The sequence below is a fragment of the Vipera berus genome (assembly GCF_964194415.1).
Source record: "Vipera berus genome assembly, chromosome: Z".
Taxonomy (NCBI): Eukaryota; Metazoa; Chordata; class Lepidosauria; order Squamata; family Viperidae; genus Vipera; species Vipera berus.
Genome location: NC_138205.1, coordinates 37,706,803 through 37,730,071, shown reverse-complemented (window position 1 = coordinate 37,730,071; position 23,269 = coordinate 37,706,803). Strand labels below are relative to the sequence as shown.

The 23,269-nt window shown below is 41.0% G+C and overlaps 1 protein-coding gene across 3 annotated transcripts in view; it reads right to left on the bottom strand.

Moving 5' to 3' along the window:
- ATP6V0A1 (ATPase H+ transporting V0 subunit a1) overlaps positions 1-23,269 on the bottom strand; it is a 73,827-nt gene that overhangs the window by 12,292 nt on the left and 38,266 nt on the right. For all 3 annotated transcript variants that reach the window (XM_081346517.1, XM_081346518.1, XM_081346519.1), the window contains exons 17-20: positions 19,743-19,850; positions 9,218-9,325; positions 3,227-3,344; positions 2,458-2,629 (exon numbers count right to left, since the gene is read on the bottom strand). In XM_081346517.1, the coding sequence (XP_081202643.1) occupies positions 2,458-2,629; positions 3,227-3,344; positions 9,218-9,325; positions 19,743-19,850 (506 nt within the window). The remainder of the gene's footprint in view (positions 1-2,457; positions 2,630-3,226; positions 3,345-9,217; positions 9,326-19,742; positions 19,851-23,269) is intronic.

The window sequence follows — 23,269 nt, the reverse complement described above, 5'->3', positions numbered from 1 at the left end:
CTTACATTTAAAATGAAAAAGAAACAAGATTCAGAATACTTCCAAACATGGGAAACATTTTATAAATGTTATAAATGCCGCTGGGGGGGGGGGGCGAAAGCCCTAATAAGCAGGCATATACATAGAATGAAGGCTATTGCTAAGCATGTTGATTTGTGCTTAGACTGTAAGCCGCCCTGAGTCTTCGGAGAAGGGCGGGATATAAATGGGATTAAAATAAAAATAAATAAATAAATAAATGTTTAGAAAAATGGAATAAGGGTAGGAATGGAAACTGTATTACTATTGTTAAATATGTAAACCTAGACAATGCATCGTTTACTAAATACTAAAGATTGTTAGTGAGAGTGTGTGTGTGTGTGTGTGTGTGTGTCCACCATTTATTCTGTTTTTATTGACAGAAGCATCTTTTGAAAAACATCTAGTTTTTTCTCTTAAGCAAAATTTTTACTTTAAGATCTCATATAACCAGCAGAGACTTCTGCAAGCCTGGGTATTGACGGTGAACTTTGCTCTATCCAAAAATGATTCAACACCTCCTATCTTCAAATATGTGGGAAGCTTTTGTGTTTGGAACTTGGCACAAAGAAAAAAAGGCAGGGCAAGGAAAGTGATCTTTAGGCCCTCCTGCAAGATTGAGATAGTGGTTGATGTCATGATTGCAAATAGTGTAGCTTCTATTGTTCTGGAAAGCTGGACTTCCCTGACAAGAAAAGAAACCCCAGCCAACAAATAAGCAACTTAATATCAAATGGCAAGGAAAAAAAGTGCTACAAGCTATGACTCATCATAGCACAGCAAAAGTAGCACTAACAAGTCCAAGACAGGCTAGAGCAGGGGTGTCAAACTCAATTTCATTGAGGGCCGCATCAGCATTGCGGTTGCCCTCAGGGGGCCGGGTGGGTATGGCCAGGGTGGGTGTGGCCTATTGGGTGGGCGTGGCTAGAGTGTGTATGGCCTGCTGGGTGGGCGTGGCCAGCTCTACATCATTGGCATCAAGGGCGCCTATGGGGGCCTGGGCAGGAGTGGGACAGATCTGAGGGTCTCTGGCAGAAGAAGGGTCTCTGGGCCAGGGCCAAGGCAGTGGGGGCCGTTCCCTCACTGTTTCCAGGATGGCTTCGCGGGCCACATGAAACCACTTCATGGGCCGGATTCGGCCCCCGGGCCTTGTGTTTGACATGTCTGGGCTAGAGCAAAGATAGATTCTGGAGAATCTTTGCCTGCTAGACTTCGAAGAAATAGTCTTAGCACACAAAAATAATAGCATGCAAACTTATAATCCACTTGATTAATCACATACTCAAAGATCACAATTATTGTCACACTTATTCCATAAATGTTGGTAAAACAGTCTGGCAAATACCATTTCAGAATCAAGACTACCCCTTTAAAACTGAGAGAAGTTTTATCTAATAAATCAGTGAGAGGGTGGAATTATGTCTCATGCATTAGCATTATGGGCCCGTCAAAAAGAATGCATGGTTTTACATACTTCTACATAATAAACACATCTTTCTTTGCCCACTTTTGAGAAAGACTCAACTGTGATACAATGCAGACAAGAGGAGAGGAGGAATCATAATGTAGCTTCCTTCCCATTTTATTCTCAATAGTAAAAGATAAGGCTCCTGTGCACTAGGGGAAGCTGTTTTCTCTTCAAGTTGAACACTAAGGAAGCATAGAAGCCAAGGCAGAGAAGGGAGAAAGGCAAATCAATTTGGCAGTTCCCCTATCAGAATCCTGCAATTGGGTCATTGCTAAAAATAAGACTGACAAGATATTTCTTCAGATTCTGACCTTGAGATAATTACTGAGTTACCACTCTACATCAAGCAATAAGTTGTGTATTATTCTTAGTAGAACCATGGGTTACTAATCATTTTAGCTGTATTCCCAATTTGCCAAAATAAGCATAATATGTGAATTCAACCAACTGAATTGCAGGAAGAAAGCTTTTTCTCCTTCATGATCTGAATTGGCCAGTCTGAAATATGCGATCTGCAATACTGCCGAAGATAGCCTCAGTTCACTGGAAATGGACTGAACACTATCATGCTATTTGGAAATTTTGTACAACCTTTGAACCCAATGCATAGAGTCACCAAACATGAACTAAAGACTAGCAGAGGAAACGAGGAAAACACTCTTTACTTACAGTAGTGAGTGAGATAATCAAGACACAGAGACATTATGTTAGGTATTAACACAAAAACAATCTTGGCTCTACCCTGAATTGAAACCTTCTAAACCTAGTCAAACTATTATTTCCTCTGCTTGACTGCAATACTACAAAATACTACAAAATTTTACACAGGTTCCTTCTTATCTTGTTACCTATATTTCATAAGGAGTTGGCAGGGTTCAAAACTGGGTCTTTATAGATCTAACATTCAAATACTATTACCGAGTTATGACTTTGGCTTTTGTGTAGCAGAAAATCAACTACTTGACACTCACCAGTGTAAACGGAGGGCATGCAGAAAAGCTGAAAGACCTTCCATGACCAATAAGATGGCCACTGTTAGAGTAGCAAAGACAGCAAATAAAAAGAACAAGGCCAAACTACCAGCCAGATTATTGATACTGAGACCCAAGTGAATCACCATGGTCCAGAGGACTTCAGAAAGCTCTGTGAAGACAAAAAAAACTGTAAATCAATGAAAACTAGCCTTGGAGACCAGCAGGCCCTAACCTCATTCCGGCTGCCTTTTTTAAGGTATCTAAGGACCATGCCTAGAAAGTGTGGAGATGCTAGCTCTTCAAATTAGTCATACATCTGAAACACACCCCAGGAACAATTTCCTCTAAAGGACTCCCCACCCATTCCACAGTGGAAAGTACAAATCCTGATTCAAGAAACATTTTATACTTACTGTAATAAATAGTACTTTAAACGATTTTGATAAGGAACCAAGAAATAGTGGGTGTACATGATATTTTCCAGCATTCTAACTTTAGGTGCAGCATAATAAAGGAAATGAATAGTGCAAGCCATAATCCCCAAGTTGTTTTAGATTCCAACTTCCACTTTAGTCAACATGGTCAAAAGCAAAGGATTATAGGAGCCATAATAAAAAAAATATGAATTATGATTCATACAGAGTACTAGATTGCCTTCCCCTCATTTACACTAATAACAAAAAGGAAAAACCGATCTTTTAATTCATGGCTGGAATTTGCCTTTCCTGTTCACTATGCTCAAATAAGTCATGGAGAAATTACTCACGTGCATGAGCCAGACTGAGTGCCCAGAGACGCAGGTAGGAGGCTGTGTTGGAGACGCATCCTAAGCAATATTCAATGGTATGGATAGCCTGATTGACAACAGTATCTCCAAAATTAAACTGCAGAAGAAAATGAAGTTAGTTCAAAGTGAGAAACAAAGCATGAAGCACTTAATAGAGAATTTTTGCAAAGTTAGGCAAAAAAAGTAACAGCAGTTAACTAATATTATTGCAAGGATAGTCAAAATTCCCAGGTAGTACTTAGGCCCTCATAAGTCTATGACAGCTAAAGCTTAGGATTATTTACTTAATGTGGGCTTTGGGGGGAAAAATAGCAAAATGAAGATTATTCCCCCAGACTATTTACCTGAGGACTAAACAAGGCTTAGGGATTTGTTTACAGATAAGAGATAGGATATGGGAAGAAGGGATCATTTGCTGTACTTTAAGAGAAGATGATAAGTTACTAAAGTGTTTATACTTGCTTTGATGTAAGGAAAAGTAGTTTATTTATTTCTTTTTCTTTACTACATTATTTTTCTTTTCTTTTTTCTATTTTTTCTTTTCAAATCTTTTAATTTTTAAAATTTGTATAGATTTTATATTTTTAAATGTAGCTTCTAATAAAATTACTATAAAATGATTGTTTATGCAAAGTAACACTGAACTGCAAAACACAGCTGCTTCTCCAAAGAAAGAAGCAAACCAGCTAAAAACTATGAATTGGGAGTAAAGAGCACAGCATTAAATTTTGAAATAATTCTTATTTCTATATATCTATGGCCTATATTACCATGCCTCCTCAAAGCCCCTGTGGTACTAGGAGACAAAAATTGTCAAAGAGCATAGGACTGCCACGACTTAGTGAGACTTGAGCATTAACAAGCATTATTCATACTTTCAATAATAAAGTAGGTGCTGTGGATAGGAACTCATCTATTTCTTCATTATATTTGCTAATTTTCCACTTTCTTACCATTTGCCCTTTAGAAAAAGAGCCACTCATAATTCTGGCTGTTTAGCAATCACGATGAATAAGATTTAAAAAGCAGTAACAAAAGGATGAATAGTCACCAGAGAGATTAAACATTAAACAAGCAATAATACTAAGCCATTCCATCTATTTTGGCTGATTTATTTTAGAATTTCTGGAGCCTTTTCAAAACTGAGGATGCTCAGCTAAAAGTACCAGATATGAACTGCAGTTTCACTATTTGAAAATATGTCTAAGTTACATGAAAACATATTTCAAACTACAAAGATCAAATGAATCCAGGACTCCTATTGGCAACTATGGAAGATTTTAATAGTCTTAGCCAAAGCTAACCTCATGAATATGCTAAGTAAACACTGAAATTACTGGTACCCAGGGATTTCCGTATTTTGTATTTAGAAGTTTTAGATACTTTATCAAACTTGTTTTTGCATAATGCTATCCACATTTGTCTTATAATAAGCACCATACAGGTTTAGAATAAAATGTTAGGGTTAGGGTTAGCTAACTATACACTAAATTGATGCCTTGTTGACTAAGTTTATCTGGCCAGCTCTCTATAGAATTCAATTTCAGCAGACATTTGACCATGCTCTTTCCACATACTACTTACAGCAAGAACGTTTAAAAATGTGCTTCATCTGCCAAGTGACCATAAAAATCTGAGGAAGCTGAATTCTGTGCACAAAGTCACATTCCATACCCCTACAGAACACATTTACACAATATACTGGAGATGCATGAAAAATACTGAAAGGAAAAGAGCACAACAGACATGCTGACTGGTCTATTTGATTTGCTGCTATAGCTACAACATATTCTATTTAGATCCTGAGAGGTTTTGCATTATATTTTTTATATATTCACATCCTGGCACAAACCCTGCAGACTTATAAAAACTATGTATGGTTACAGGTAGTCCTCACTTACCAATAATAATTGGGACCAAGAAATCTACTGAAAAGCAATATGATTGCAAGTTATGACAGCAGTTCTGGTTGTCCCAGTTGCCATCATTAAGCAAATCCTGTGAAGTTGCAGCTTCCATGATTATATGATCACCATTTGCAGCCTCCTGCTAACTTCCTATTGACTTCGCTTATTGGAAACTGAGAATGAAGTTTCCAAATGAAGATCATGTGACAGTGGGGTGCTGCAACATTGTGATTGTGACTGGTTGCCAAGAACCCGAATTGTGATTACGTGACTGTGGGAGGTCTGTGATGGCTGGAGCCAAAGACCTATGACAAGTCCCCCTTGTTCAGTGTTATTTTTCAAATGGTCACTGAACGAGCAGACATTAAAGGAGGACCACAGGTAGCCCTCAACACATCGTTGGTTGTTTAATGATTATTAAATTACAACAGCTCAGAAATCAAGCTTTACAATCCATAAAGCACTTCCAACCATCGTGTCCTCACACATACGTGCACACACTGGCGAGGTAATCATGACCTGAATACTTGGCAATTTGTTTGCATTTACAAATGGTTACCAAGAACTCAATCTTCCGGCTTTCCCAGAAATGTGATGGGGAGACCATCCAGGAGGGTGGTAAAGTGCTGGGAGGGGGACCTTGTGCTGGGCTGCAAAAATGAAGCTCAGATCTTTGAGACCCAAGTTCCCTTCCATGAATGGAGTGGAGAGAAGCTCTTGCGCTATGCTGTAGAAATGAAGTGGAGATTACAATGCTTCATTTATCCAGTTCAGTGCAGACATTCATTCCAAGCAGGAGGGGAGCTGCCTGCCCTCCTATGGCAGACAAGTGTTTTGCTCTGCCCACTTAACAACCACAAGTCAGAACTGCAGTCACTGAGTGAAGCAGTCACGTGGACATCTCACTCAATGATTGCTTACTTGGTGACTGAGATTCAGGCCCCAACTGTGGTCACAAGTTGAAGACAACCAGAAATTCTAAATCCATTTAGCATCACAGCTCAGGGGGGGGGGGGGGAAACACGAGTAGGTCTGGAGAAAAGATACAACAGAAGAACTGGATTTTTTTTCATTGCCGGGAAAACTGCTTGATGTTAGAACAGTGTTTCTCAACCTGTTTCTCCTTTTGCATTAAGCAACTGCTTAAGAGACCAGACCAGGTACTGGATTAATACAAAGACTCTGAACCTAATAATTAAAACTGTGTTTGGCTACAATTCTTAATAGATGCAGGATGGCAACCCACCATTTTGTCATGATTTTTTGTGCCTAAATTATAATATACATTCTGCTGCAAAAAAAAACAAAATGGAAAAAAATCCATTTTATGCTACAAGTGTAACAAATCCTTTGTGATAAGCAGTCCAAAGGTTAATGAGTGTGCTTACTTTGTCCCTTTGTGAAGGGTCTGCCCCAGTCAGCACATCACAGATAAACTGAGAGCTATATTTGGAAAATCTGTGCTGCATGTGCTCTGTCTACATTTCCATCAATGCATTTGGATTCATTATCAGACCCTGTTATCAAATGGCTGCTGCAGAAAGTTCCTGCTCTTCTCTTGGCAGAGACAAAATAAAATGGTCTATTTTTAACTACTGCAATCATGTGCTGCCAAGATCTAGCTCCTCAAAAAAACCAAAAAGGTCATTCAGCAAGTGGGCAAAGTAGAGGCTGATACACTAGGGACAGAATCTACTAGGAACCTCCTTGAATACACATTTTCAAAAAAAGTTCCAGTTGATTTGTCCAACAATGTCTATCTTGAATTGATAGTAAAGCAAATATTAACACACTGAGACATTCATTCTCCTTACTTCAAATTCTCCCCTAGTGACTGATGTTTGGTCAATTTAAAATTTAAAAGGTTATTAATAACGAACAAGCAATTTTCTTTAATATCACTCACTCCTGTATTCTAAAATGCAGTTTGAAGAACTTAGTTTGCTTTGACTCTTGAAACTGAATGAAGACTAGGCAACTTGAACACTTAATCTATGTAATGCATTACAGCTACCAGGTATCCTAGAATAAATCTCTGAAGAATTAAATATAGCTTGAATGGAAATATTTTTGGGGAAAGGTTAGAATGATAATTGCTCAACAGATAATTACTCAATAGAGAGCAGGAAGACATATTTGAACTTTTTCTATTTTTTCACTAGTTTGTTCAATTTTTCCTAATTTTTCCTAAATTAATTGTAATACCTTGTTTATTTTTACTGTACTGAAAAACTCTCTCCCTCTTTATACACACAAAAACACACACATACGATCTACATATGTTTTGTTAGAACGGTCAAGCTCAATTTCTAAGCAGGGTAAAAGACAATAAAAGGATTTTTTTTTGTATATTCCCAGAAAGCCAATAAAACTAAGGTATTTTCTGCATCTGCCGGGTGGAAGAGACCATTTCACTGGAAGACAAATCCAAATTACAAAATGAAACAACAAATTCTTGTTCTACAGATGTTTCTATTGAGATAGCTGAGAGAGAGGAAGAGAGGGTGATTAGCTTAGTCTGCAGATAATCTCTTGCTCTTACTCATTTGCCTGCTCTTTTTAACCATGAAAGTTTCCGTAGGAGTCCCATTATTGGGAACACAAATAATGATAATTACATACCCCACTGCCTTTCCAACTTATTATGTAGCTGGATAAAATGTAGCTTGTTAAAACAGAGATTTTTTAAAAAACAGATTGCTGCAAACAATTCTGGCAATTGCTGCAGAACTTTGATGTGTGACTACACAAGTGACAACATGCAACAGAAACTGATTAGCTACAATGTAAGTGTAGGCCTGTTAACTGAAGACTTCTAGGTGAATGATCTTGTCACATTTTATTACCTTTATGCAACAAATAAAGCAGAAGATTTGAAAAGCGCAAGGTCTGAGACAGACAAATGAAAAGCAAGTCCCTATAATTAGTAATCTGTGCAATTCAAAACAGCAATTTATAAACTAAATTTCAGCAAAAAAAATCTTTCAGGCAAATATTTCATGCACATATTTGTTTTTAGGTAGAAGATATGAAAATGGTTGATAATGATCTACAATTATAAATATTTTTGCATATGATTAAAAATATCTGCTGAGTCACTAACTCCATTTAATTCTATAAAATAGTTTAAATTCATGGAATATTTAATCTGGATAAATAGAGGAACAGAAATTGGCTACAGGCTTACCACTTCCTCCACGGCAGGCTTGAAAACACAAAGGAACACAGAGCTTGTCATGTATAATTAGAGATCACAAAAGCATCTCTTCATTTGAACAACCCAGCACTAATGCTCCATTGTCCAAGAATGATAAGACTATATCCCCTATCCCACAGAGTATAAGAAGTCAGGCTATAAACAATGAGGTTATCCAGTTCATAGCCATGACATCGTTATATGTCCTGTTCAAAACATTAGGTTTTTATCCAAAACCCCAATATATACTGTATAAGGATAACACAAGTTTAATACATAGCTAGCCAGACGTGTAGTATTTTAGCATTCCTCTTTGAAAAAGAGTAAGACTGCCAGCCAAAGCATATGGTTAATTTAATCAATATTTAAAAGATCAACTTTTCAAGGTGCAAAAACACATTCAAATAATGGAATACATTTTTAAAAAGGAATAATGTAAAAAAATATAACAAAGTAACCCATGTACTGTATGTTCCTGTTCAACATCTACATGAAACCGCTGGGTGAGATCATTCATGGTTTTGGAGTTGGGTATCATCAGTACGCTGATGATACCCAGCTTTTCATTTCGACCCCAAACCACCCCAGTGATGCCCTCGACGTGGGCTACTATTTAATTCTTTTTAATTTTTGTATTCTGTATTTTTATATATGCCCTGTTCACCACCCTGAGTCCTTCGGGAGAAGGGCGGTATACAAATATAATAAAATGATAAAATGATAAATGTACAAAACCCACTTTAGCTAGTTGTTACTGGAACGTATCTAAAGCAGAATTTATTAGTGTCTGAACAAAGCCAAAAGAGGCAGCAAATCCTAGACAAATCTTTCCACATAAAATTTTACAGTACTAAAGGGCAGACATACCTCTTCACCATCCTCGGAATGAGTGGAGAGTTGATCATGCTGGATTATCTCGGCATCTTCCTCAGTTGGCCCATTGCCTACACGAATCCCACCAAAATTGAGTGTTCCCTAAAGCATCCAACACAGGAGAAAAGATACACACAGACAGACATATGTATATTCCAGAAAAAGTTCTCATGTACATTGGAACAAGATTTGTGGAACAATTTGTTGGGTGATAGATAGTCCTTGATTTACAGCAACAGTTGGGACCAGAATTTCCATCGCCAAGCAATGTGGTCATAAAGTGCATATCCCTGGAGTTCCAGTTGCTACTGTTAACTGAATACCATGGTTGTTAGGCCTTTTCCTGCCAGCTTCCCACAACCAAAGTCAAAGAAGTTGTCTCAGGTCTGCAGGCAAGAAAGTAGCTGGGAAATGGAGTGAGGGCGTGGGCAGGGATTCAGGGGAAGATCTGAATGTGGCAAGGGACTGCACAAAAGGTGAGTGTTAGGAAGAATTGGGGAAGGTCAGAGAGAATGCAGGAAAGCACAGCATGACTCAAGTGCACAAGAGCGTCATGAGGGTGTGCAAGAGGCACCGTGTGGGTCAGAGTGGGTCGGGAAGGATGTGCAATAAGCATGACATGGGTGGGGTATGCAAGAAGCATGGCAGAAAGATTGCACAGGATTGTGTGGATGGCTGTTGTACCACAAGGCCAGAGGGGACAGAGGAGAGTGCCCAGGTGGAGAAAACCTACCCCAATGATTTGCAACCCTCCCTGTTGGCTTCCCTGTCAACTTCTGGGGAAACTATTGCTAAGCACATTGATTTGTGCTTTAGATTGTAAGCCGCCCTGAGTCTTCGGAGAAGGGCGGGATATAAATGGGATTTAAAAAAAAAACTGGCAAGGAAGGTTGCAAAAGGAAATCAAGTGACTGTGGGACCTTTGGCAACTGATCTTAAGTATGAACTGGTTCCCAAGCAGCCAGACTGCAATCATGTGACCACAGGGATGCTGGAACAGCCGGAATTCCAAGGACTTGTCATAACCACCATTTGTTCAGTGCTGTTGTAATTGGAATGGTATTGACCAAATGTTATAGATCAAGGACTGCCTATATTTTATATTTTCCAATTCACTGACTTATAGATTTGGATCCATTAAGACTCAGACCCAGCCTTGGTCAAGACAAAAATCCAAACTACATATGACTGTTTGTCCCTTTCATGAAAATGTTCAGTGAAGAAAAAAACCATCTCCTCTCTGGATAGTATATTCCACTGCCAAATTGCTTTTATTATTAAGAAGGGGTTTTTTATTTTTCCTTACATTAAGATTGTCATTTTGTGACTTGTTTCTTGTATTATGAACTTAGTCATTGGCTTTCCTTAGTAAATAAAAAAAAATCATTTGTCTTAGGAGCCCACTTTTCTGTTTTAAAATTATTTAAATTTGTGTCAGTCTTTTATGTATTCCACCAAGTTTTGCTTTATCTATAATTCGGTCCACCTTTTCATCTGTAATTAATGAAACACTGAATAGTGCATAACCTAATATTAAATCTTGTGACATCTCACTGATATCTTAGGCAGCATGATAAAGAAGTATTGATAAGTGTTGACAAGTAGTTTTCAGAATAGTTATGGAGTCACATAGACACATTATGTAGCTTGTACTTAACTAATCTGGAAACCAGAATGTCATCAAATATTTTATCATATCTTTACTTAAGGTGCATTATGTCTACAATATTCCCACAATCTATTACTTGACCAAAACTAATATAAAATTAACCTGAAAAGACATTAATGATAAACAATAGTTTTTATTAATTTCACTTCATTTTATCCAAAGTACTTTCAGGCTCATTTATTATTTGCTTTAGAATATTCTGAGGTATCAGCATCAATCTATTGTTTCTTGGATCCTCCTTTTTTTCTCTTATTTTGAACAAAGGAATATTTTTCATCTTTCAGTGATCTGGTACTATCCCTATTCTCCAGCATTTCTCAGATCAAAAAAGTTAAGCCAATCTATCAGCAAATTCTTTTAATATCCTAGAATCTGTGTATTAGGCTCAGACAATCCTAATTCATTCAGTTTCAATATACATTCACTGGCAATATTTCTATCAAACTGAACTATCCTCTATCAATGGCTAATGGAAACCATATTCTTCTCTCAGAAAAGACTGAGCTAAAGTAAAAATTGAACAGTTGAATCTCCTCTTTGTTAGCTCTTAGCCTTCTACCGTCTTCATTAAGCTTTTTACTTGCCATCTTTTATTCTAAAAATACCAAAAACACTTTTTAGCATCCTTTACTAACTTCAACCATCTAATTTTAGCTTTCATGTTCAGATATCACATTTTTACACCTAAAGTAGATAATTGCACATATTTCGTTTGATATAATGTGCATTAGAAATAAACCTGAGGAACAAGAAGTGCCACAACCAAGACACCAATCAGATAAAAGAAATTTGAGTCCAAGGCAGAAATGTAATTTGAGTAAGCATCTCAGACTTGACCTTCCTTACTTCTCAAGAGACAAAGTGGGATTGGGAAGTCCATTCAGAATTGTAAGATTTAGTTACTGTAACTTATAATAAAAGTAGTATTCATAAATTTGGATTTCTAGTTTGGTCTATCCCAAAGGGCTGGCATTTGCCTTTCTAACTTATAAAAAAGGTGAAAAACTAAGATGGCTTCTGGCATAGCTTCTTTTAAAAAAATCTATACATCTCCCACTAAGTTTGTAACATTCAGAAGAAAGAGGAAAAGACAAAATTATTAGCTAAAATAATTGTTTGCTAGCAAATAGAAGAATGATAGCAAGACAAACCAGCCTCTATATGAAACATGGTTGTCACTAACAGCTTGCCTGAAGACAAAAGCTGGGAAATTCACATTGTAAAAATATGTTTAGACATTTTTTGTAATATATTTTATTGATTTTTTTAAAAACATAAATCACTTAATAATTGGTGAACAGTGTGTCATCTGGGTTACATTGTAAAACAATAATTAAAAATTGATTTCTATAATCCATAATACACATAATGGTTTTAGTTGAGTTCCTCTTTTCCCAAAATATCCTCTTTTGCAAACATTGAGTTAATATAATTATTATTGTTTTGACAGATAACAGTTAAATATATAATTTTTCCCAATATTCCTAAAAATAATAATCACATCAATATATTTCTTTTCTACCCAATCATTCTGGTTGCCTTATCATAGATCCTGTTACACTCCTTATTTTAATGTGTTTCTCCCATCAAATTCTAAGTATTCTTACTGGTTAAGATTTTCTCAAAAATTAATTACATTTAAAAATTTAACTCTATTTTTCCATATGAACCATATCACACTTTTACATTTCTTAAGGAATAGATAAAACAATGAAAAAAGGAGAGCAAGAATAAACATAAAAAATAACATACTACTTAAAATATATATCCCTCCTAAGCTAATATATATTTCCTACATTTCTTATTATTTCTAACCATAATAAAAATATGTTTAATCTTTAAAAATTCCATTTAATACATGTAGTCATCTGGTCCTGTAACTCTTATTCAAAACATTTTTTATCCATTATAATTTTCTTAAATTTCCTTTATGTCAGGGCTTTTCAACCAGTGGTACGGGTATCACCTGTGGTACATTGGCACCTGGCAGGTGGTATGCGACCATCCTAGAAAAGTGGTAGCGGGGGAGGGGAATGAGCTGAATCGGTGGCAGCACTGCACAAGCCTGAGAGACAACTGAAGCTGCAGAGCTGTCAGGACTCAGCGGAAGCGCCAGGATCAGCGCTTCTTCAGGGCTGTCAGGACTCACTGGGAGCTCCAGGATCAGCACCAGTCTCCAGCTGGAACTCGGCACTGATCCCAGTGCTTCTGCTGAGCCCAGAAGAAGCACCGATCAGCTGGAATGTTGCAGCATCTCCAGGGTCTTGTGATTTACATTTAGATGCTTGGCAACTGATTCATATTTATGATGGTCACAGTGTCCCAGGGTCATGTGAAGTGACCAAAACTTGCTGCAACAACCCAGCAGAGGGAGGGGGGAATAAAAACCAACCACCCCACCCCTGCTGCCAATCCTCAAAAGAAATGCTCACAACAATGAAAACCTCAGACAGAAGGAAGAGTGCCACCAGGCGGGCAGGCAGGTGTCTTGCTCGGCTGTGGCTTGGGGGGCACTTTTTTCAATGCCATTGTAACCTCAAACAGTCACTAAGCGAACTGTTATAAGTTGAGGACTACCTGTATTTCATCACTTTTTTCCTTTTTTTTTTTTTGGTCATCAAGTTTTTGACACCTTGCTAGGCGACTGGTGGTACTCGGATGTTGCCATATCCTAAAAGTGGTACAATGGGTGAAAAGGTTGAAAAGCCCTGATCTAAGTCATTTCAACTTGATATTATTCATATCAAGAAAGAGAACAAAAAAGGGGAAAAAGTATACTATGTTATTTAGGGAATTCATCCCTCTTAGAATGACATATATATTCCAAAACCTTTCTATTTCTTTAACCATATTCAAACAAGTCCCATCATCTATTTTCTTGGTTTCCACTTTAGTCTTTTTCCTTTGGCCAGTATCTTTCTTAATCAATGTATTTTGCTGAATCAAAAAGTTTTTCCGTATGTTTGTATATGTTGCTGTAGATATAAAAAGTAAATCAGGTGGAGTGTCTTTGTATGGGGCTTCTGCCTTTCCACATTTGTTGAAAATCTTTTTCTTTTTCTTTCTCTCTGCTTCTCTTATCATTTCCTTTCTCTCCAATGTTCCTGACATCTCTACAGTCCATTTTATCCAATCTGTTTTCTTGTCCTCAGATTTATTTTGTAGTCTTAAGGGATAAGTTGTTTTTTCCAATTCTTGTGAATTTTTTTCCACTAGGATTAAAACATGTTTCCCTGTTTTGTTAAGTTCCATCTTTAAGTCTCTATTCTCAATTCTATATCCATTTATGTGATGACCCAGGGCACAGCACAGAGGCAAAACAGTCAACTGAGAGTTCAAACCGCCCTTTATTTGCTCCAATTTTCCCCAAATGCTCCCACGTTTCTGGCAAGCCCCAGAACAAAGTAAGACACACACACCTTCAGCAGTCTCTGGCTGCAAATAGTTTTCACATACAGTTAGATTAGAAGAGTAATTTACTCAAGGCCACGTACATAACAAGGAATGAAACATACATACCGTATTTTCCGGCGTATAAGACAACTGGGCGTATAAGACAACCCCCTACATTTCCTGTTAAATTATAGGGTTTGGGCTATACTCACCGTATATACCCCTCTTCCAACGCACACCAAATAAAAATTAAAAAACATCAGATTTGATTTTAATATGGTAATTTTAATTCAAATGCTTATGACATGCAGCAACCATTCCCTATTTTCTTAATTCACTTTTTCACTTTTCCTAATTCACTCTAAAGCTTTCCCTGCGCAGAGCCTTAAATAACACCAGCTGCCTGCAATTAGTGCAGGTTCGCATCCAGGCTCAAGGTTGACTCAGCTTTCCATCCTTCCAAGGTAGGTAAAATGAGGACCCAGATTGTTGGGGGCAATAAGCTGACTTTGTAATAATGCTGCTTGGGGGGGGGATGAAAGCCCTAATAAACAGGCATATACACAGAATGAAGGCTATTGCTAAGCACATTGATTTGTGCTTTAAATTGTAAGCCACCCTGAGTCTTCGGAGAAGGGCAGGATATAAATGGGATTTTTTTTAAAAAAAGACCAAATGGTTTTCTAGCCAGCCCGCCCAGTTCCTGAGTCAAATGTGTCCTTAGAGCTAAGCCACTGCTCTGGCTGCTGCCTTCCCCACCTGCCTTTCAAGTTGGGATATACTACAGCTACTCTTCAACTTTAGAAGGAAAGACGCCCAGACCCCAGCCTGTAAAAAATCACAGACTGCAGCTTCTTCTCCAATTGGTCCCGCTTTCCCTGCGCAGACTAAATGGGAGATCCGCTCCAGGTTTTCCAGCCAGCCCTGTCCCTAAATTTTCAGCACCCGGCGTATAAGATGACCCCTGACTTTTGAGAAGATTTTCATGGGTTAAAAAGTAGTCTTATACGCCAGAAACTACGGTACATCCAAAATCTAACACAGCTTGCCTGAGCAGTTTCAGAAGAGAAGCCAAAATACAATCCGAGGTCTTTAAACATAAATCAAGTTTGTCAGCCAATCCAATGGTCAAAGTTTCAGGGTTTCCAAGCAGAAAATCACAAGAAGAAGAGATCAGAGAATTGTTTCCAAGATCAGCAACAGCACACAAAACTCCAAGAAATCAGCGTTTGTTCCTGACAAATGCTCCTCCCCACAGCGTCTCCTTAAGTCTTAGTCTCCAGGTGTGCCTTGTGGAGTGGGGCAAGGCGCTCTCCTCCCAAGTAATTGAGCCTACCTGCATTGTTACCTCCTTCTCTCCACTCTCCATGCTCTAGGATCAGGAGGGGGTGGCCCTTGCTCATGGCTTGAGCTCTGTTTCTCATGGTCATCTTGTCCCAATCCTGAAAGGCCCTGGCCTGCTCTTCCCCACATTCCTCTGAAGCCATAGAGACCTCTCCCTCAACCTCCATAGGGTCCAGTTCCAGCTCATTTTCCTCAGCAGATTCAGACTCCTACGGAGGCATGACAGGTAATCTGTTTTATCTGCTCCTTCTCTGTTATTGTTTTCTGGGAATTTTTTGTTGTAGAGTTAACTTAGAAATAGATAGATTTATATTTTCAAAGTTATTTTAGATTTCTTTGTGGTTTAAAGCCATTGTGTTTGAATTAGTTGCAGTATACTATATATCTCCTCCTGTGAAGTATTTATGTTTTCTTGATGTGTTCTTTCTACATATCTCTGATCCATGATGGCCAAGAAATTGAGTTTTTCTCTTCCTTTCTTTTCTCTGCAAATAGCTTTAGAGTCCCAATTAAATAGATATTTGTAATCCAAATCACTGGAGAAGAGCCTAATGCTGGGAAAGATTGAGGGCAATAGAAGAAGGGGACGACAGAGAATGAGGTGGCTGGATGGAGTCACTGAAGCAGTAGGCGTGAGCTTAAATGGACTCCAGAAGATGGTAGAGGACAGGAAGGCCTGGAGGAACGTTGTCCATATGGTCGCAATGGGTCGGACATGACTTTGCAGCTAACAACAACAATCCAAATAGTTCAAAAAAGATTTTTTTCTGAAATGTATAATTCTCTCTTTGTCTACAGCCCAGATTACTGTCTTTTTTTTGTCACAGCTGTTCTTTGTTGTTAAAAGTTCGAAGGTCACAAACACAGATTAGCTTTTCCCAGGTTTTGCCAAGTCTTATATTAAAGTCATACCTGTCATAGTCTTCATCTACCACTAGGTGTCAGCAACTATTTGTTTTTCAATTTCCAAAATAAACAATTATCTTTGAAATGAGTCTTAACCATTCAAACAATTTTAGATTTATCCAGATTTAAGTTTTAAATTTCAGGTTTTATACTTATTTCACTTCCATATATTTTGATCCTCCCTAAAGAGATTAATTCGCCGCTTCTGTTAGTATAAGGGTGGGGCAGAAATCCCCCTCCTTCCCTTTCAAAGGTATTTGGCTTCTTGGGGATCTTTTCCAGGAAATTAAATGTAGAATAGAAAAGAGAAGATCAAATTTCTCACCCAGTTTCAAGCACACTGTTCACAGTTGTGCTGCTTAGTGCTTTTGGATTTCGGTTGCTAGTAGCTTGGGCTGGTCAATGCAATACGGCCAGCCTTTCTCTTGTCAAGTTAGAAGGCTTTCCCCAAGTTGAACGGAATGGCCGCTGCTGTTCCAGAATCGCTAGAGCACCCTTCTTTCTTTGTTGCCTCTCCGGGGCAACGTAGACCCATTTAGGGTCCCCAGTTAGGGTAAAATTAGCCGCGGGGGTGCATAGAATCCACAAGCCCGCGACCGGTTGCTACAGTGCAAAACCAGAAGTCCTCTGAATATGTTTAGACATTTGACACTCTCAACTTTAGCAAATGCAGCTCTACCCAAATTACAAGCATTGGTTTCTCCATTAGATCATTACAAAAGCAATAACATGAAAAATCATTTACATGTTTTATGTTCCTCTTAATCTTAAAAATATACTTTTCATAGACTTACTCTAGCTGATTGCCAAGCAAATTCAAATTATTTACTGAGAAAAATGAGGAAGCTCACATTTACTTAGGAAAGTGAAACATCACATAATATCCTCATTAGCTGATCACCAAACATCCTATCTACTGTACAGTTAATTCCGTCCTATTCCAGATTATTCTGATTAAAATACTGCACAACTACTGATGCAACTATTGTCTGCAAATCTTCACACTGCAGAAACCCTTTGTATAAGCAGACACTCTTGAAAATCAAATATTGAAAAAGCCTCCACCTTCATGTCATTCCCATAGGCTCTCATGAGTTTCTGATTGGTTAGCAAGCAGGGTACTACAACTTGATTTGACTCAACAAAATAATTCTTATGTACTTAAGCTTGACTTTGTACACTTGAGATTGGAAATAATCCTTGTTCCCAGGTAAAATTAGAAGTTTCTTAAGATTTAATGTGTTATTTTGTAAATTTCCATAGGAATATTACTGGTTAGCAAATAGTACTGACCTTTGACTCAGTAAAGCAGCTGCAATGTTTTTAACTTTGGCTCTGTAACCTGAGCCTGAGAAATCAGCCTTGATCTCAGATAAAATGAGGTAATACTTAAGATTCTGGGCTTTATATATAGTTTATAATTCCAGTTTACAAAGCAAGACTGCAAATATGTTGTATTGTTAAATAACATCCCTGAATTTTAAAGAAGTAATCATATGATTTATCCCAAGAACAAAATACTTCAACAAGAAGTCATGATATTCACATGATTTTTACGACAGCCAGGAGTTTAAAACAGAAGAAACTGCTTAACAGTTAAGAAGCTATCAAATTATATACGATTCTATCCACTTCAGTGAATGACAGTCTACAGTATAGTTCAATGCACTATCACAGGGATTCCTGAAGTATACATAGAAATAGAGATGACTGCCAAGGCAAAATTAGAATAGATGGTACTACTGCAAAAACATTACCATATAATTGTAATTTTTTAAAAATAGTATGAAAAATTTAAAATATGTTGGAAAGAGGAATGCTGGGTTGGATTGTAATAGAAGGAGGAAAAAGCTGTCAACTATGGAAAAACCAACAGCAAATACAAAACAGGGGGTATTCTTTTCAGATTGTGATGACTTTTAATGAAGTACTATAATGTGTTTTTCAAATTATTTTCCCAGAAACTCTGAAGTTCTTCAGAACATTATCAGGGATCCCACAATAAGAAGTGTATCAGTGGGCAAGCTTCCTTTAAATTGCACTTTTTCATTGTTGCCCTTTTCCTTTACAATCTGCATTCAGAGAGGATGTATGCAACTAGGGATAAGGGTACAAAGGAATAATTAATTCCAAAAAAACCCTGGCTGGCACTCTAAAATAGTAAGCACATGCTTTAAAACATGCCAAAACCTTCTGCAATATAACTGCAGGGCCCTCTGGATATAAACTTAGATTGTATCATTTCCTATATTTGTGCATGTAGAATTTGAAATGAATGAGATGATTGGACTGTATCTTTCTGAGGAAAAGGCAACTGTGCTATTTCTCTTCCTCAGGGTAGATACTTTCCAAAGCTCCTGACACCTTCTGTTTTCGTCATGTGTATAGGTGGCATCTTTTAATCCACTCACTGTTGCAGCCGCTGCTGCCTCTATTGCCTGCGGACTCTGGCCTGGGCTGACATGGGGTTCCTCAGGCTGCCCTTCCTGATAGTGAATGGAAGAAAAGAAAGCAGGAAAGGAGAAGAAAAACAAGAGAAAAAAAGGGGAGACAAATGGAGGGGTCATGGGAAAATGAGAGGGTCAGAAAAGGAAGAGGGATTGTCTTTAACTGAGCTGCACTTTGAAGGGCAGTTGCATCTTAACAATGTACTTGCCACAAGAACAACAGATCTGGAAGCCAGAGTCAGATCTTTGGAGAATCATGGGGGCAGTCTGTCTTTTAGGCTGCCTGGCCCATTATTGCAGTAACATGCCAGTAAGACAAATTTCCTTTTACGGTTCTAGATTTAAAAAGAAAACAAACTCAAAACATATCCAAAGGTTTGTGAGGGCTATGTTTCCTTAAAAAGCAGCATCCTTCTCTATACAGCTAACATCTTCTAAACCAAAAGTAGAGTGAAAAAATATTTGTGACAGAAGTGTCTACCATTTAAAAGGAAACATCAAGCATCCCTCAGGGCTGGGAATATCTAAGTCGCTCTTTGGATTCCTATGTGGCAAATACATGCATATGGATCAAGATTTCAGGAGACAGATTCAGACAATAATAGGCAGTTATGGGTGTACCTGTTCCTTAGCATAGACCAGAAAATAACCGAGGATAAGACTCATCTGCATGCAGTTCTCCATTGTAGAAAATTGAATCAAACCTCCATACTTGAATGAATAAAAAGATTCTTAGGAAAAAATTCTTATAGTCACTCACCAAATGCTTTCTTTGCAAATACTGTTTGCGAAGAATCAAGGGTTTAGCAACCAGCATCCATGGGATACACAGAAATGCAACTACCACCAGGAAACACTGAAGACCTTTCTGTAAGAAAAATAGGACAATCTATGACATCTCCACTAAAAGTAAATAAGATTTTAATGACAGTAGCTGCATTGCACATTTAGGAGCAAAATGACAATTGTGGGATATAAGGCCCCTCACTTGAACTTGGTAACAAAGCCTAACCAAGCCATCCATGGGAGACACTGAACCATTGCTAAAATGTCTGTGAACCTGCTGTTAATCAGAATTTAAATTCTAGCTTATTGAAAAGGAACTACAAAGTTTTATCACTAAAAATTTCTCTCTGCCAAATGTCCTGATACAAATCGCATTGAAACAACTGGGAGTTGTTTTAATATACCGTATATACTTGAGTATAAGCCGAATTTTTCAGCCCACTTTTTGGGCTGAAAAATTCCACTTCGGCTTATACTCCAGTCAACAAAAAAACTTACCGAGGACTTGTGCGCGGCCGAGGCTTTGGTGCTTCCGGGATCGCGCGCACCTCTCCCAAGCCACCGCCGTCCGAGACCTGCCGAAGTTTGGGGAGGTTTGGGGAGGTGCGCGCGCACCTCCCCAAACCTCCCCAAACGTCGGCAGGTCTCCGTTCCTCCGCGCCCTGCCTGCCTGCTTCTTTCCGCAGCGGAAAGAAGCAGGCAGGCAGGGCGCGGAGGAACGGAGACCTGCCGACGTTTGGGGAGGTTTGGGCGCCTCCCCAAACCTCGGCAGGTCTCCGTTCCTCCTGCCGACGTTTGGGGAGGTTTGGGCGCCTCCCCAAACCTCCCCAGGTCTCCGTTCCTCCGCGCAGACCTGCCGACGTTTGGGGAGGTTTGGGCGCCTCCCCAAACCTCCCCAAACGTCGGCAGGTCTCCGTTCCTCCTGCCGACGTTTGGGGAGGTTTGGGCACCTCCCCAAACCTCCCCAGGTCTCCGTTCCTCCGCACAGACCTGCCGACGTTTGGGGAGGTTTGGGCGCCTCCCCAAACCTCCCCAGGTCTCCGTTCCTCCTGCCGACGTTTGGGGAGGTTTGGGCGCCTCCCCAGGTCTCCGTTCCTCCGCGCAGACCTGCCGACGTTTGGGGAGGTTTGGGCGCCTCCCCAAACCTCCCCAAACGTCGGCAGGTCTCCGTTCCTCCTGCCGACGTTTGGGGAGGTTTGGGCGCCTCCCCAAACCTCCCCAGGTCTCCGTTCCTCCGCGCAGACCTGCCCAAACCTCCCCAAACGTCGGCAGGTCTGCGCGGAGGAACGGAGACCTGGGGAGGTTTGGGGAGGCGCCCAAACCTCCCCAAACGTCGGCAGGAGGAACGGAGACCAGGGGAGGTTTGGGGAGGCGCCCAAACCTCCCCAAACGTCAGCAGGTCTGCGCGGAGGAACGGAGACCTGGGGAGGTTTGGGGAGGTGCCCAAACCTCCCCAAACGTCGGCAGGAGGAACGGAGACCTGGGGAGGTTTGGGGAGGCGCCCAAACCTCCCCAAACGTCGGCAGGTCTGCGCGGAGGAACGGAGACCTGGGGAGGTTTGGGGAGGCGCCCAAACCTCCCCAAACGTCGGCAGGAGGAACGGAGACCTGGGGAGGTTTGGGGAGGCGCCCAAACCTCCCCAAACGTCGGCAGGTCTGCGCGGAGGAACGGAGACCTGGGGAGGTTTGGGGAGGTGCCCAAACCTCCCCAAACGTCGGCAGGAGGAACGGAGACCTGGGGAGGTTTGGGGAGGCGCCCAAACCTCCCCAAACGTCGGCAGGAGGAACGGAGACCTGGGGAGGTTTGGGGAGGCGCCCAAACCTCCCCAAACGTCAGCAGGTCTGCGCGGAGGAACGGAGACCTGGGGAGGTTTGGGGAGGTGCCCAAACCTCCCCAAACGTCGGCAGGAGGAACGGAGACCTGGGGAGGTTTGGGGAGGCGCCCAAACCTCCCCAAACGTCGACAGGTCTGCGCGGAGGAACAGAGACCTGGGGAGGTTTGGGGAGGCGCCCAAACCTCCCCAAACGTCGGCAGGAGGAACGGAGACCTGGGGAGGTTTGGGGAGGCACCCAAACCTCCCCAAACGTCGGCAGGTCTGCGCGGAGGAACGGAGACCTGGGGAGGTTTGGGGAGGTGCCCAAACCTCCCCAAACGTCGGCAGGAGGAACGGAGACCTGCCGACGTTTGGGGAGGTTTGGGGAGGCGCCCAAACCTCCCCAAACGTCGGCAGGTCTGCGCGGAGGAACGGAGACCTGGGGAGGTTTGGGGAGGTGCCCAAACCTCCCCAAACGTCGGCAGGAGGAACGGAGACCTGGGGAGGTTTGGGGAGGCGCCCAAACCTCCCCAAACGTCGGCAGGTCTGCGCGGAGGAACGGAGACCTGGGGAGGTTTGGGGAGGTGCCCAAACCTCCCCAAACGTCGGCAGGAGGAACGGAGACCTGCCGACGTTTGGGGAGGTTTGGGGAGGCGCCCAAACCTCCCCAAACGTCGGCAGGTCTGCGCGGAGGAACAGAGACCTGCCGACGTTTGGGGAGGTTTGGGGAGGTGCGCGCGCACCTCCCCAAACCTCCCCAAACTTCGGCAGGTCTCCGGACGGCGGCGGCTTGGGAGAGGTGCGCGTGATCCTGGAAGCACCGAAGCCTCGGCCGCGCACAAGTCCTCGGTAAGCTCCGGGCGGTCACTTTCTTCGCGTCTCCTGAGGGAAGGGGGGGCGACTGGAGCGGGCGTGTTTCCTCGCCTGCTGGGCGCCGCGATTTGCCCGGGGAACGTGCGGGCCCCGAATGGCAGCGTGGAGCGAGGAAGCGGACAGCCAGGGCTTCCCCGAGAGCCGCGGCCACACAGGGTATTCCTGTGTATTCAGGCTTGCAAAATGGCGGATCGAGCCTCTGCTGGCGGCAGAGGCTTGCAGAGCGCGGATCCAGCCTCCGCCGGCGGCGGAGGCTTGCAGAACGGCGGATCGGCTTATACTCGAGTCAACAACTTTTCCCAGTTTTTGGGGGTGAAATTGGGGGTCTCGGCTTATACTCGAGTCGGCTTATACTCAAGTATATACGGTATCTTGCCCAATATTTTCCAAATATTGTTTTCTTCCTATCTAAAGTTTTTCCTGCAAGTGCAGGGTCACTTTTCAAATGAATCAAATACTATTAGTTGTTACAGCAACTGACCAACCAGCTTGCTGCCCATACCTAACACTGTGGATTGGGAGAGAGCTGGCTTTTATAAGTAAACAAGGCCTAGAACTCATACTTTTCTAGCCTGGAGTCTTAACCACTAGAACAAACTGGGTCTTTTTTCCCCAAAGACTGTACTAACTGGTAATGTGACATCAAATAAGGTTTGGCATTTTTCCTCTCTCCCCAAGGATAGCTCATTTAAACCCCAAAATGAATAAAAAGTGCCCTATAGCAGAGGTCCCCAAACTTTCTTGGTTGGTGACCTGAAACGAAAGGGAGGGGCAGGCATCTGTACGTGCACATACACACATGCAAACTGGGACAT